The sequence below is a fragment of the Dryas octopetala genome, chromosome 5 (assembly GCF_963921425.1).
Source record: "Dryas octopetala chromosome 5, drDryOcto1.1, whole genome shotgun sequence".
Taxonomy (NCBI): Eukaryota; Viridiplantae; Streptophyta; class Magnoliopsida; order Rosales; family Rosaceae; genus Dryas; species Dryas octopetala.
In genome coordinates, this window is record NC_141370.1 from 17,551,046 (window position 1) to 17,565,644 (window position 14,599).

The 14,599-nt window shown below is 36.0% G+C and overlaps 4 protein-coding genes and 1 long non-coding RNA gene across 5 annotated transcripts; 3 read left to right on the forward strand and 2 right to left on the reverse strand.

The window, feature by feature from the left end:
* The first annotated feature begins 607 nt into the window (after nucleotides 1-607).
* On the forward strand, nucleotides 608-3,016 carry LOC147285129 (zinc ion binding protein). Its single transcript, XM_086245053.1, has 6 exons — nucleotides 608-763; nucleotides 856-930; nucleotides 1,140-1,270; nucleotides 1,605-2,049; nucleotides 2,344-2,454; nucleotides 2,570-3,016. The coding sequence occupies exons 1-6, from the start codon at nucleotides 677-679 to the stop codon at nucleotides 2,630-2,632; spliced, it is 912 nt and encodes a 303-aa protein (XP_086101179.1). The 5' UTR covers nucleotides 608-676; the 3' UTR covers nucleotides 2,633-3,016.
* A 733-nt stretch (nucleotides 3,017-3,749) lies between these two features.
* LOC147285130 (60S ribosomal L18a-like protein) lies at nucleotides 3,750-6,487 on the reverse strand. Its single transcript, XM_086244072.1, has 6 exons — nucleotides 6,335-6,487; nucleotides 5,462-5,537; nucleotides 5,214-5,321; nucleotides 4,426-4,552; nucleotides 4,234-4,351; nucleotides 3,750-4,134 (listed from the first exon to the last, which is right to left on the reverse strand). Exons 2-6 carry the CDS (start codon nucleotides 5,469-5,471, stop codon nucleotides 4,081-4,083), a joined length of 417 nt encoding a protein of 138 aa, XP_086100198.1. The 5' UTR covers nucleotides 5,472-5,537; nucleotides 6,335-6,487; the 3' UTR covers nucleotides 3,750-4,080.
* Nucleotides 6,488-8,392: 1,905 nt separating this feature from the next.
* On the forward strand, nucleotides 8,393-9,184 carry LOC147285131 (uncharacterized). Its single transcript, XR_015122321.1, has 2 exons — nucleotides 8,393-8,530; nucleotides 8,653-9,184. It is a non-coding gene; the product is annotated as an uncharacterized LOC147285131 (long non-coding RNA).
* A 566-nt stretch (nucleotides 9,185-9,750) lies between these two features.
* CFIM-25 (homolog of CFIM-25) lies at nucleotides 9,751-11,968 on the forward strand. Its single transcript, XM_086244070.1, has 7 exons — nucleotides 9,751-10,247; nucleotides 10,375-10,420; nucleotides 10,687-10,780; nucleotides 10,863-10,936; nucleotides 11,022-11,108; nucleotides 11,479-11,589; nucleotides 11,705-11,968. The coding sequence occupies exons 1-7, from the start codon at nucleotides 10,069-10,071 to the stop codon at nucleotides 11,774-11,776; spliced, it is 663 nt and encodes a 220-aa protein (XP_086100196.1). The 5' UTR covers nucleotides 9,751-10,068; the 3' UTR covers nucleotides 11,777-11,968.
* A 361-nt stretch (nucleotides 11,969-12,329) lies between these two features.
* On the reverse strand, nucleotides 12,330-13,996 carry LOC147285133 (Tetratricopeptide repeat (TPR)-like superfamily protein). Its single transcript, XM_086245211.1, has one exon. The coding sequence runs from the start codon at nucleotides 13,929-13,931 to the stop codon at nucleotides 12,471-12,473; it is 1,461 nt and encodes a 486-aa protein (XP_086101337.1). The 5' UTR covers nucleotides 13,932-13,996; the 3' UTR covers nucleotides 12,330-12,470.
* Between the last annotated feature and the right edge of the window lie 603 nt (nucleotides 13,997-14,599).

Below are 14,599 nucleotides of genomic sequence, written 5' to 3' on the forward strand. Positions count from 1 at the left end.
AGTTGAGTCTTCAAACACTTTCTTACATATCGTATTAATCTCTTAATTGCTTCGTATGTTTGAGAATTACTTGATATAACACAAGAATTTGAAAATGTTGTTGAGTTTTAATTTTGGTATATTTGTACATGTAGTTGAGTGATTGGAGAAAATTTCATAATTTTATAATTTAAGCATGAGTGTTCAGTGAAATTGAGTGTTTATAAATAAATTTTAAATGTCTATAAATTTTCTCATTTCAAATTGCCTAAATATATAAAAAATACTGTCACATGGTTTTACAAATTTACATGCTATAATATGGGTGGTCGAGTAGTTTATAAATTTATGAGAAGGTATTAATAAATATACACATATTTATTAAATATGCCATCCAAAAAATTACTCCTAAATAAAATTGTCACTGTGTTCAGTGAAGTGCTGCATGACTTGGGCCTGCACGATCAAAAAGGTCAAAAGCAGCTTGGGCTTGCTTGAAATTCTCAACAGCTCTATTGGGCTTAAACGGTGTCGTCTGTCCAGGTGAATGAAATAGCTTGCCATAATAAAAACTCCAACAAAACCCTACTTCATTTGTAAATGCCTTAAACCCCAAATCAGCGAATCACCTTCTTGGTCCTTTGGTCGCAGAGCTTCACTCTCTTCTGGGTTTTGTGTACAGCAGAGAAACAGAGAGATGGTGTGGTTTCAGTGTGAGGATTGTGGAGACAACCTCAAGAAACCAAAGCTGCCAAATCACTTCAACTCCTGCTCAGCTCGCAAGGTCTCATTTTTCACACTCCTAATTACCTGCTCACACTCCTAATTTTGGCATTAATAAATTTCTGATCTTTTAACTTATTGTTGATGTTTCAGCTATCGTGCATCGATTGCGGAGAGGTATTCGGACGAGAAAGCGTTCAGGGTCACACACAATGTATTACTGAGGCGGTGAGTCTCTCATCGTTTGCTTAGCTTTCATACTTTAATTGAATGGTTTGGTTTAGTGGATCAATTTCTATTGCTAAATATTGGGTAAAAAGAGTTGATTTTGTTTTGTTGAACTTGTTACTATTGTCTAATTGTTTTGTTTTTTTGTTTTTATATTTGTCATAAGCTTCAGTGGAGTTTACATCGTATTTCTTTGTTTTCATTTTCAGGAAAAATATGGTCCAAAGGGACAAGGGAAAGCCTTGAATGGTGGGGGAGCCAAACCCAACAAGGATTCAAAGCAGCAACCCGATTTTGATATTACTGTTGGGTTATCCGAGCGCCCTCCATGGTTTTGTAGGTATATTCCTCTTGTTTTTATTTTTTTGGTGATTTTTTGTATGTATGCTTCTTTAGGGACATTCATAATACATTTCATTAAATTTTTGTATGCATTCATTAAATTAGTTTGTTTTGAATAAATGCATCATCTATTGTAGATATGAAACATGGAAGAGTGGGAGAAGCAACAATATACATTGACATTATGATATTGGTACCAACTATCTTCAATTCTTCATAATTAAAAATATGAATGATATATTATTTAGCTAGTTATTCTGTGGTTGCAGTCAGTTCTCTTTTCATGATTGGTATCTGATCATGGTTTTCTGGATATATCTGTGTCTTTGCAGTCTTTGCAACACTAAAGCTACTAGTAGGCAGACCCTGTTGCTCCATTCTGAAGGAAAGAAGCACAGGACTAGAGCTAGAGCTGTCAATGCTGCAAAGCAACAGCCTAAGCAGCCGGAAGAGTATACTGCAGATACAAAACCTCCACCTGAGGAAAATACAAAGGGTGAATTGCTTGAGAATAAACAAATAGAACCTAAGCATAATAGTTCTGAAGCAGAGAATGGAGATTCACTGCCAAAGAAAAAGAGAAAATTGGATGCATCCGAGAATGATGAATCAAGGAAAAAGACCAAGGATAATACGTCAGAGGAAGTGATTCAGAATGGGAAAACAGAAGCAAATGGAAAAGAGAGTAAGTTGAAGAAAGATAAGGTGGTAGAATCCAAGGAAGAACCCAAAAAGAAAATAAAGTGGAAGAAGATGATTACATCAATCTTAAAATCGGTATGTATTCTGAAAAATATCATTTTTTGAATTCCTATAAATTTGTGCAATGAATCATGCACACTTTTCAGAAGAAATAGAAGGAAATATTCTTACTATTTCTTTTTAGCATGCAAGCATTAGTGAGATGAACTTGATGGCATGAGAAAAGACAACTTTCCATTTTGTGGGATGGAGACCATTATAAAAGAATACAGCAGCTTTGTTTCTATATAATGACTTCTCGCATGTATTACATCATTGCCAGTTTTTAATTGTATATTTAATCGGCTCTTTTTATTTGGATGGGTGCAGAACAATGGAGTTCTGAAGATGGAGAAATTGGAAAAATTTGTTCTGAGTGCTCTTGAGGAATCTGGCATAACAGAAGATGAAGACAAAGTGCATAATACCTTTGAGCACAAGGTTAGCCTATCTAATGTTTATTTACTGTCTGCAAATAGCAGTATCAATTGAACATCAACTCCTTTATATATATATATATATTTTTTTTTTGATGATATTGCTCGTTTGGTGCCAGATCAATTCAAGCTCTAGATTTAAAGTAGAGAAAAAGTATGTTCACTTGGTGGCCAAGGATTAAACTACAGTTTGTAGCGGAGTAACTGAGAATTATAGCATGTTGATGTAGTTTCTCCTATGCAGCCTTGCTGGCCTTCATATATCACTCAATTCAAATTCAAATTCATATCCGGATGGTCAGCTGGTCTTCTGTTTGTATGCAGAATTATGAGTCTAGGATTTGGAGGAGTATGTTATCCATCTTTCTTGTCATTTCTTCTGTTTGAAAAGTTTTCAGAAGAAATATTCTGTTTTGTCATTTTTTTATTCTCTAGGATTCAGACATTGTGGTAATTGCCTCAAAAAATCCATTTGGACACAGGTTTAAGAAGGTCCCTTGCATTTGTTTTGAGTTTGGTGAGAAGCTCAATCTAAATAAACCTCGAATTTTACGTGTAGCTCCCCCTTTTGGCAGCAAGCATCTTAAATATATATATATATATATATATATATATATATATCCAGAACAGCTTGAATGCTGTAATTTTTGGATGGGCCTTTGAAAATGCTTTAAAGATGTGATGGCTTCATGTATGAACCAGGAATGACTTGTTACGTCCATGAGAATGCAGTTTGCTCCTCTCACGAACTGGGAATGACTTAAAATACATGAACAGAGCTTAAGATGTCGGCTCTATTAATTAAACCCGACTACGCAATTCTGTATATAATTGCCTTAATTGGTAACAAGGGCACTGTATCCATTTGCGCATACAATGCGAAATAATGAATGTGGTGTTCCTTGTCATCCAACCCTATCAAACATATGAAAAGTTTTGGGAAATTTTGGAAATTGGCTCAATTTTTGCTTCCATACCCCTCAGGCACACTCGAGGATTATATTTCTAAGACTCCAAAAAAATGGTTAAATATCTTTTAAAGGCCCAAATTTTGGTAATTTTCAAAATTTCCCAAAAAATATTTTGGCAAATTATTGTTGGTAATGTGTTGAACTGGTCATGGTTATTGATCACAGCCCCTCTATGAACCAAAATGGTCGCAGGCCAGAAATATGGTTTTATCCATGACAGTTTAGTTATTTTCTGTTTGGGCCCCTGAAATGCGTTCAAAGATGAGACGTATTCACAAGGAATGACTCATTCCGTCCATAAAAACTCTCTCAGGAACTGGGATGGGAATGCCTTAAAATTCCATAGCTCTATATTGCCACTATAAAACTGTGTATAATTACAATGTTTGCAAACACAATTTCTCTTGCATCCGTTTGTTCATACAAATATGAAAACATGAATATGGTTGCTCCGCGTCCAAGCTTGTAGTATAGAAGTCTGAAGAATTGTTGGGGAACAGTCTTGGTTCTTTTCACCTGTTTTTTTTTTTTTTTTTTTTCACTCTCCCTTTCTAATGGAAAAGTGGTCTCCATGTCTATACAGTCCCTTCCAATCAAACTATGCTTTCTTCATGTTTGCAAAGATGTGAGTAGCACAGTTTAAATTGGATTGAGCGAGGCTAGAATATCAGAAACAATACTATGACCAACAACACAACAGAACAAGCTAGTGCCTGCAACAATTTGATAGTTAGGCTACTCAAGTCACTGAAACACAGTTGAAAATATAAATTTTTTTTAAATGTAGAAGCATGAGAGAGAGAGAGAGTTACAGCAATTGCAGAGGCTGCTAGTCCTGCTCGCTCCCTAGGATCCTTGCGATAGTAATTTCCAAAATAGAGAATTGTGGCATAGTACCACATCACTGGGAAGACAAAGCCTAAAAGAAAACTGCAATGCGAAAAATAAGAATGAGACAAGGAGAAATGAAAACCAAGGAGGGAGAAGGAATCAAAGATACTCACGAAAACCATCCTATCCCACAACCAAAGCATGGAAGCTGTTTCTCGTATATACCCGATGGAAAGTCCTCTGCATCTCTAATGAGGGTGTACCTGCCTTTTTCCGGATCTGCAGCATCTGTTGCTTGCCCTACCATGACCATAAGACCACCTCTCACTTGTCTGGATTAACAATTGATAAAAAAGATCCAGTTCCTATAAAGGTCTTGTTTATCCACATAAAATAGAAACTCCATATATATTTCAGATCAGACGAATGAGTTTTTTTTAATTGAAACTACATGGAAGTCTGATCATTAATCAGGGGAGTGCTGATAGCACACAATTATAAATTATAGCATGCCAAGAATTAGATTAAAAAGCCAAATAAATAGACAACGCCAATCCCTTCACTAGGATCTAGACAAGTTGATTAAGCTTTTAAGATGCAACCAGATATGAACTAAAAGAAACAAGAGAAAAATTAAAATGCTATTTCTTGATTGAATATTTGTAACTAGTTAAACTAGATTCCACTGAACAATTTGTTGAGAGAGAGAGAGAGAGAGACATCAAAGTCCATTAGATTCATAATCTCTGTTTAATCTCCCATATGCAGTGAAAGTCCAACCAAAAAAATATCTAGACTTTAAAACATCATGGATGGAATAGCAATTTGATGTTACAAATACATGCCATAGTCCATGAGGGGAAGATTGATATTTGTCACAGATATATGTGAAAACACCTTATAATCTGCATAAGTTCAAACATGTCTGTCCCAAAAAAAGAGGTCCAAACAAGATCACTACCTTTAAATATTGAATAATATCGAGCTGACGGTCTCAAAAGTTCAAGATGCTTTTCAGAGGATGACCTCACTAACTCAAGGCCGTTTCTTAAACCCTCTGTCGAAGCATCTGCAAAAAAAAAAAAAAAAAAAAAAAAAATCTTGTATAAGAGTTCGAAAGGATGAAACTATGAGACTGAGCATATTAATTCAATCATTTTAGTTCCGAATATATAAGCATCATTTAATAATCAAGAGAAGTTTGAGTACTTTGATCCATGTGTGCTAGAACAGATGAATTTGAGGAGTCAAAAGTCCTGACTTCTGTTGCCACACCTTGATATACCTGTTCCACAAAATTATAATTTCACTTCAGACTCAATTTATCCCAGCAACTTTTGTTCATGATCTTTGAGAAATCGTTCATCTTGAGTTGCTCACAGATCGAACAAAAAACAACAAATGCAAAGTTGGAAGCCTGCACTATAGTTTTGCATTTGTTTAAAGCTTATAGCAAGCCCTCCGGCTTATCATGGTTAAAAATTATTCAGAAAGCAACTTTCTTAAGGCACGCCGCATGCAAATTCATCCACAACAAATTAGAGCATACTACGGAATCATTAGCTTAAAAATGGAACTGAACACAGGGGGATAGGATAGACCCAGTAACATTGCTATGCTCCAGCTCAGGTGGAAATTAACACAAAATTTTAAATAGTACTGATGGACGAGTACTTGGGAGTTGGGGCATCAATACCATAGTTCTTGGGTCCTCAAAAGTGTTCATTCTTAAAGGTCTACATGTTCATATCTACGTATGGGTTGCAAAGCATCCAAGAATTTCAAATCAAACCACAGCTTAGTGGCGGCATATACCATATGCATCCACCCAGAAAATTTGCCCACATCCCATTTCAGTTCACAAATCATCGAACAAGAAATGTAAAATAAGCATACAACAACTGGAAACAATCATAGCAAGATGAATTTTTGAATACCCATCAAGAATTAACAAAAATCTTCCGAAAGCACAACACTTTATTTGCATTCCAACAAATCCCAGATAAACAAATAATTCAAACAAAGCAATCATGAAAGAGAAAATTGCAGACAAAACAACTGGAAAAGAAGAAAAGCACTCGCCTTTGATTTGCAAAAACTGGGAGAAAACTTCTAAGGAACTTTCCTCCGCAGATCAAAATCAGAGAGGGCTCTCTTTGTGTTTTTGAGAGGTCTTGTACAGGTCAATCAACGCTCCCTTCAGTTTCAGCATTAAACAACTGAAAGCTGATAAAAATTGACTCACCCTTTTGTCTTTCTTTTAGAAAATGAAAAAAAAAAAAAAAAAAAAAAAAGCCATTTACATACTTATCAAGTATCAACTAGTATTTCTTTATTATTTTGCTTTTTATAAATAAATCTTTATTGAGTAGTAGTTAAAATTATTTGCAGAATGGTAGGTGGAGGAATAATCAAGTTTGATTGGATAATAGTGAATGTTGTTGAATTTTATTGGTTAGGGGGTTAAGGCCCCTGGAGCGTCTACAGCTGAGATATAAATCATAATTTTCCACTTTTCTCTTTTTCCAGTTTCCGCTTTATATATTGCCGACTTGTGCCGGTAATGATTGGGTAGATGTATATTCATGTATTAAGTGGTTTTTTCTTTGTTTCCTTTCTTTAAAAAAAGAAAAAAAAAATCTGAGGTTTGTGCTATCTTGTTTAATTAGGATCTTAATCTTCATGATTAATATTTGATTAAACATAATAAATTATTTTATATAATCGTAACATCATTACATGGTTATAACAAATTCATGTTTTATATACTATATGGGTGGACGTTATTCATACTATATCATAAAAATATAAACTCTTCATCCCTCCATATTATAATACGTCAATAATAATTTTTCATGATCAAATTGACAATTTACAATGTTATGGAAAATGCATTTTTTTGATAAAAGTTAAGGAAATTGCATTTGTTGTATTTAGTGAATAATAGATTTTTTTATACATACTTTTAAATAAAATTATTTGTATCAAATTTTTCAGCATTCTATCCTCTATCTTTATGTGATACCCTGATATATCACATTTTAATTTTCTTTTAAGGATATGGTTCTAGAATTGGTGCACTTGGTCACCTATATTATCAATGTGGTTAAATAGGCTCACAGCCTCACACCATGTGAACAACATTAATGGTCCTATCAATACCATGTTTTATTTTGGTCATATCAATGTCAGGGATATTTGATTGACTGTGGCTTTTTCTTTAATTTGTGTGAGAGAGATATAAAAAATATATATAAATATACCTTTAAAATTTGAGGAAATAAAATCTTATGGCCTTATAAACAATCCATGCTCAAGACAGTCCAACTACTGATTTATCATATATGCATGATTTATGCCTACCAACTTACCAAATAGAGCCCAACAACATTAGTAGTAAACTTGAATCAATGGGAAAAGTTGAATGCCATTTGGCTTGGTGGTTAGCTTCCTTAACAATAGCCCTTTTTAATTAAGGATATATATATAATTATAAATTCCTACAATCAAATTTTGGTTGTTGAAGGAGGAGTCATTAGCTTCTTAACTTTTACCTGGCTTTCAGTTTCTGATTGATCAACAAATGCAATTTCCTTCACTTTTATCAGCTCAAAGCAAAGGGGAGATAGGGTTATACATCTCTCAAGTTCCTTAGTTTGCAAGATGTGGTGACTTGAGCCTTTTCTTATTACTTTCTCTTCTTAATATCTTAAGTTTCAATGAACATTGCTTGCAACTTGCAAGTTGGTGATCAAATAGAACGAGTGAACGACCAATCTCCTCATGCAATCTCTATACTCTAGAAATTAATTTGTTTATATATATATTATATGTATAGGAAAATGCTGTAACATTGACTAAAGTAATTAATTTTTTCCTTTGAATATTTATAACAAAACTTATTATTATTAATGTTTTATTTATCCTTTTTCTATAATTAATTCATATTTATTACAATTTATTTGATTATTAAGGCACTATAAATGGGATTACATGAGGAAGCCTGTAAAAAAAAGAGTGCTACTATTTGCACACCCATTTCTTTTCATTACACACCACATTTTCTTTTTAATTTTGTTAATTTCTTAATACACACCTCAAAATTTCTTAAAATACCGTTATTATACAACACTCCTAGCACCCCGACCTTGACCCCACCATCCGCTGCTGGTTGTCTAGCCTTCTGCCTCTATCGCTAACGACCGGCCGGCCTCCCTTCCCTTATCTCTCCGATCTGCTGCAGAGGCCTGCCTCCAGATTGATAAGGTCTGGAGATTGGTAAGTGTTGTCAGTGAAAAAGTCTCCACGATTTTTAATTTGTTCGGTATATCTTGACAATAACCAAAAACCCATTCAAAAGCTCAAAACTTTCCTAATCATTTTCCATCCATTTTTCCCAGCAACCAAGCAGAGAGAAAAGAAGCTTACCTACGGCCTTCCAGCCACGGTAGAAGACGGTGTCGAGTTCGAGAGCGTGAAAGGAAGGGTCGGTGTACCATGAGCTGGGCGGAGTCACGGCTCGCTCTATGGGGATTTTTAGGTCGAATTGACCCACCAGTAAGGTCTACAGCAGATCAGAGAGAGATAGACAAAGGAGAGAAATGAGGTGAGAGAAAGGCAAAGAAGAGATAGAAAGAGACAGAGGGAAGGAGAGAGAGAGAAAGATAAAGAGAAAGAGGGAAGGAGGTGGTGCGAAAAGAGAGAAATAGATAGGGGAGGAGCTCGCCGGAGGTCTGCTGCCGGTGACAATGGCCCGGCGCCGAAGGTCCACCTTGGGGTTCTGTTTTTTTAATTTATTTAATTTTTGCCCTTTATAGTCTTTACATTTTGGGTTAAGTTTGTAATTTTAAAAATTAAAAAGATATGGTGTGTAATGAGAGGAAATTGGGTGTGTAAATAGCAGTACTCTAAACAAAATAAGGGTTAATTTCAGTTCAGTACCAAGTTTACTTCAAATTTCAATTTAGTACCTCATGTTTAAAATTTTGCAATGTTATACCTCATCTTTCCAATTTGTTGCAATGTCATATCTCCGTCAGTATGATTGTTAAGAAATCTTTTAAATGCTGATGTGACACTTACATGACACTCCCACAATAATGACTGGATGTCACGTGGTCTGATAACATTTCACGTCATGCCACGTAACATAAAAATAATTTAAAATATAGAAAAATGGCACGTAATTATTAATTTTTTTCTTTCAATTTTTAGATTTTAAATTATTTTTTATGTTATATGGCATAATGTGTCATATTATCAGACCACGTAGTATTCAGTCAGCATTGAAGAAATTTCTTAACGGTCATACTGACGGAGGTATGCCATTGCAACAAATTAGAAAGATGAGGTATGACATTGCAAGATTTAAAACATGAGGTATTAAATTGAAATTTGAAGCAAACTTGAGGTACTGAACTGAAATTAACTCAAAAAACAATTCCATTGTTGTTAAGTTTTACATTGGGCCATACCTTGACCCAAAAGCCCAAACCAAGCCCACAGAGTGAAAGTCCGTGAAAGTCCCACAACACCCATTCACCAATTGCCATGCTCACCTCGCTCCATATCCAGGTCTCTCTGGAACGCCACGTTCGAGACTCGACCCGAGAATTCAACACACACACACACAGTGAAAGAGTCACTCACACAGAGACACAAAGACACAAACCCACTTCGTAGCAAAGCCACGTTTCCTTTTGTGACCAATTTTTCTTTCTATTTATTCTCTCTCTTTCTCGGCGGTCTCTGCTTGTGAAATATCAATTCTTTCAGGTTCATTCGGGTCCTTCACGAAGTTCCAGAGACAGCTGAAGATGGGGGATGAAGGGGGTTCCTTCCACGTGTCAGAAAGCAACGGTCTTGATCATGACAACGATGATCAGAACCGTGAACTAGACATATACCCCCTCAGTTGCTATTACTTTGGATCCAAGGAAGCCCTTCCTTGCAAGAACGAGACTTTAGCTGATCGTCTTATAAGGATGAAGTCCAAGTACTATTTTTTTTCGTTTTCTGTTTGTATTTTCAATTGGGTTTCTTTTATTTTCAATAACTTTTACTTTTTCTGCTTCAAAATGTTAACTTTGTAACTTTTTTCTTTTTGTGTGGTTTAAATTTAGCTATGCTGCATATGGATTAAGGACTTGTGTAGAAGCAGTTATTTTGGTTGGTTCTCTGTCCTTATCCAATATTTTCTATTTATTTATTTTTTATTATGAGTTTGGAATTTATTTGATATTCTAATGGGATTAGATGCCACCAAATTGATTTTGAGATTTTACATGAATACTGTTTTCTCAAATAGTAGTTGTTTCCGAGACTTCTCTGTCACAAAATTTAATATTAGCAAATTCTCAGTAAGTAAAAACATCTTGGGCATATGAGAACTGAATTGAAAAAAAATGTGATTTTCATTATTTTTGTTAACTCAGGTTGAGTTGTTCAAACATCCTCATATACTGCTGTTGCAAATAAGAAACTCCATCTTTAAGCTTCCTGGAGGTCGCTTAAGACCTGGTGAATCAGGTAAAGTCATCTCAGCTTGTTGAACTCTGCAGAAATTCCTCTGAGGTTTTACTGAACTGGGATGATGTGTTTGAACTCTCAGACATCGATGGATTGAAGCGTAAGTTGTCAAGGAAACTTTGTGTCAATGCTGATGGTGATGGGATTGCTTGGGAGGTATAGAAATGGAAATGTCTGTATGACTCTGATATTGTGGCATTCTCTTTGAAAAATTGTTGATACAAATCTTTTCAATGTTTAGGTGGGAGAATGTCTTGGTGTATGGTGGAGGCCTGACTTTGAAGCATTGCTCTGTCAGGACTTGCCACCTAGAGTACAAAGCCCAAAGGTAGCTCAACTGGTCTCCTTAAAGAATAACATTTTTCATTCTTTTAGGCTAGATGAATCACATTTTTAGCTGATCATATGTTGTGACAGTTGAACTGTTTTATGAACAACCGATCAATTGTAATAAGTACACATCAACTGCCACATCATCATATGATTGCTCCAAAATGTTTGCCTTTAGCATTTCTTACTCGGATAAAATTATTTGTACTGATATTTTTGGTACCACCTGTCTACTACATCTTTAATAGAAGTGAGGCTACTTATAAAAATGGATCATATGGTACATCTAGCATTACTCTTCTTACTCCTCTCTTAAGCTCCAACTGGGTGGCCAAGCACAGATTCTTATGTTTGTCTCTTGTGTGTAGGAATGCACAAAACTCTTTCTTGTGAGGTTGCCAGAGAGTCGGAAGTTCATTGTACCAAAATACCAAAAATTGCTGGCTATTCCATTGTGCCAGATCAATAAAAATCAGGAGGTAATGAACTCCAAAATGGTGTGGTACAACATGTTTCTGAGTATTTAGATGTGTGATGGAGAATTGGAGGTTGAATGGATCTATTGTTAACCTGTTTTTAATTGTGGTTTTGTAGACCTATGGACCAATTATATCAGGTGTTCCGGAGCTGCTATCAAATTTCACCTTCAACTTTATAGAAGATTGAGATCAACTTGATCACTATTGTAGAGTGGACTGTGTGGTATGTGTGTTGGAGAAATGTTAATTCCTGGGTATCTATGCCTCATGGAATTTTGACAAACGTTTGTATAATGTATATGGTGTATCTTTCTAAAGGTCTATCATAGTGAGATAATTGTAGTGTCGTTTAAAACAGCAATATAAGTGATACTTGTTATGTTTGTGTGAATTTTCTATTTCAGTATCTGGTTACTGGAGTGAAAAGTCTCCAATTGAGAGAGAGAGAGAGAGAGAGAGAGAGAGAGAGAGAGAGAGAGAGAGAGAGAGAGAGAGTCGTGTCAAAATAGATATAAATATGGAGAACCCGTATCAACTATTTAAATTAAAAAAAAATTATTTGCACCATTTTTTCATAAGACTAAAATTTATGAAGGATTTATCGAATATGGTACAACAGCTCTCTTGGAAAATTGGAAGAAACAAATAGGGCCTTCCAAAGAGCAAGAAGTATAAACAAAATAAAAAAGGAAAAAGTACAAATGTTCAATCATGCCTAATTTTGTTAAACAAATGTTGGAAATAGAAGAACATGGCCTGGAGACCAATATAGAAAGCCGGAAGCGATCAGTCCCTTTGCTTTACCACCATGGAGAGCAGAAGTCAAAAACGAATTTGGACTGTGCAGCCAAAAACAAGGCCGCCTTCATTAAACTGGGTTTTTATGTGTACCCAATTGCACTCTGCCCTGGGGCTTTTTTGATGCAGTTTTCTCTCATCAAATCTCTGACTTTCTCAACTTCATCCCACCTGCCTTCTTCTGCATAAATATTTGACAACAACACATAATTCCCCGAATTCCATGGTTCGAGATTGATAAGCTCTTTGATTGCAAGTTCTGCAAGCTTTACTTCACCGTGAGTAGAGCAAGCGCCAAGCAAAGAACCCCATAAAGCAGCATTTGGTTTCATAGGCATGCTCTTAATCAAGTCATGAGCCTCCTTCAGACATCCACTTCTCCCAAGAACATCAACCATACATCCATAATGCTCTAGTTTTGGCTCATTTTGGTGAGTTACAACCATGGAAGCAAACAAATCCTGTCCTTTCTCAACCAAGCCTGCATGAGCACAACAAGCTAAAACCCCTACAAAAGTTGCATCGTTGGGTCTGTCACCTTTGTTCATCATCTCCTCAAATATGTTGATCCCAAGTTCACCCTTCCCATTAAAAGCAAGCCCCGAAATCAGAGCGTTCCACGAAACAACATTTTTGCCAGGCATTTGGTTGAAAGTAATACAAGCAGTATCTAAATCTCCACATTTACAATAGAAATTTACAAGTGCATTCCCCACAGATATAGCTTCTTGCAGAAGTCCTCTAGAATCTGCATAAGAGTGTATCCACTGCCCAACATCAACAGCCCCTAAACGAGCACAAGCAGGCAAAACCGCAACCACAGTTGCCTCGTCCGGTTCAAAACTCTGATCCAACATCTCACGAAAAAGTTCTAAAGCTTCACTATCCCTTGCGCTCTGTGCTAAGCAAGAAATCATCGAGTTCCAAGAAACAACATTCCTTTCACCCATCTGCCTAAACAAATGCAAACCCATATCGACATTACCCGTCTTGCAAAACCCACGAATCATCAAATTCCAAACTATGACATCTCTGTGAGATAATGCATCAAACACCTTCTTAGCATCCTCCATTATCCGACAAGTCACATAAAGTTCAATAATCCCAATCCGAATTGTACTAAAACATTCAAACCCAAATCTCAAAAGTTGTCCATGAACACACTGGCCTAGTCTATAATCACAAATGTTCGAGCACGACTTGAGCAACGGCGCAAAAGTGTACTCATCAGGCTTAATGCCACGGTCTTTCATAAGAGAGAATATGTACAGGGATTGCTCAAAGGGTTCACAGAGCGAGAAGCCTTTGATCATGGAATTGAAGAGGAGGATGTTGGGGTTGTGGGCTTGGTGAAAGACGCGATTCGCGTAGTTCATTTTGTTGAGAGACCAGCAAACGGAGACGAAGTGGGAGAGGACTTGGTTGGCTTGGTGGAGGCCGTGGCGGAGGAGGTGGCCGTGGATTTGGCGGAGTTGGGTTCGGGTTTTGTGGCCATGGAGGAGGCGGAGGACCCTCCGCTCCGCCTCACGGCAAGCTTTGCTCATGGTTTTGGACTCTTATGCGTGACAGTGTCTCACTGTGAAGCTGAGAATTGCCAGTTGAAATTTGAGAAAATTGGAAGGGCTGGCGGGGAATTGGTGCTAACTGGTAACTGTTATTTAAAAAGGAATGAGATCTTACGACAGTTCAGAGGACGTCGTCTATAGGCGACCCTCTTTTGAATGAAAGACACTTCCACTGTTTAGTCTGTTCCACAAAATCATGGGACGATGGCCAATGGGACCATCATATTATTAATGTTGTCTTGTTGATCCATATGGACCATATCATCTTCTTGTGCCGACAAACATATGAATACTTGGAGATAAAGCTCCTAGCCTCCTACCGATAGAGAAGGTCAAAAATAAATGAGCAAATTATAATTTAGTACCTCAACTTTATATGTTGTTTCAATTTAGTATTCCAATTTTGAAAACTAGCAAAAAAGTACCTCAACTTTGAAAACTTGCAAAAAAGTACCTCAACTTTTATTTTGTGTCAAAATAGTACCTCCGTTAGTTTTTCTGTCAAAATAGCAGGGGTATTTTCGTCTTTTCCTTAAATTTTAAAAATAATAAATTTTTTTTTGAATAAAAAATAATAAATTTTTTTTTTTAATAAACAAATTTTAAAAATTTTTAAAAAAATTTTTAAAAATAAAAATAAAATTTTT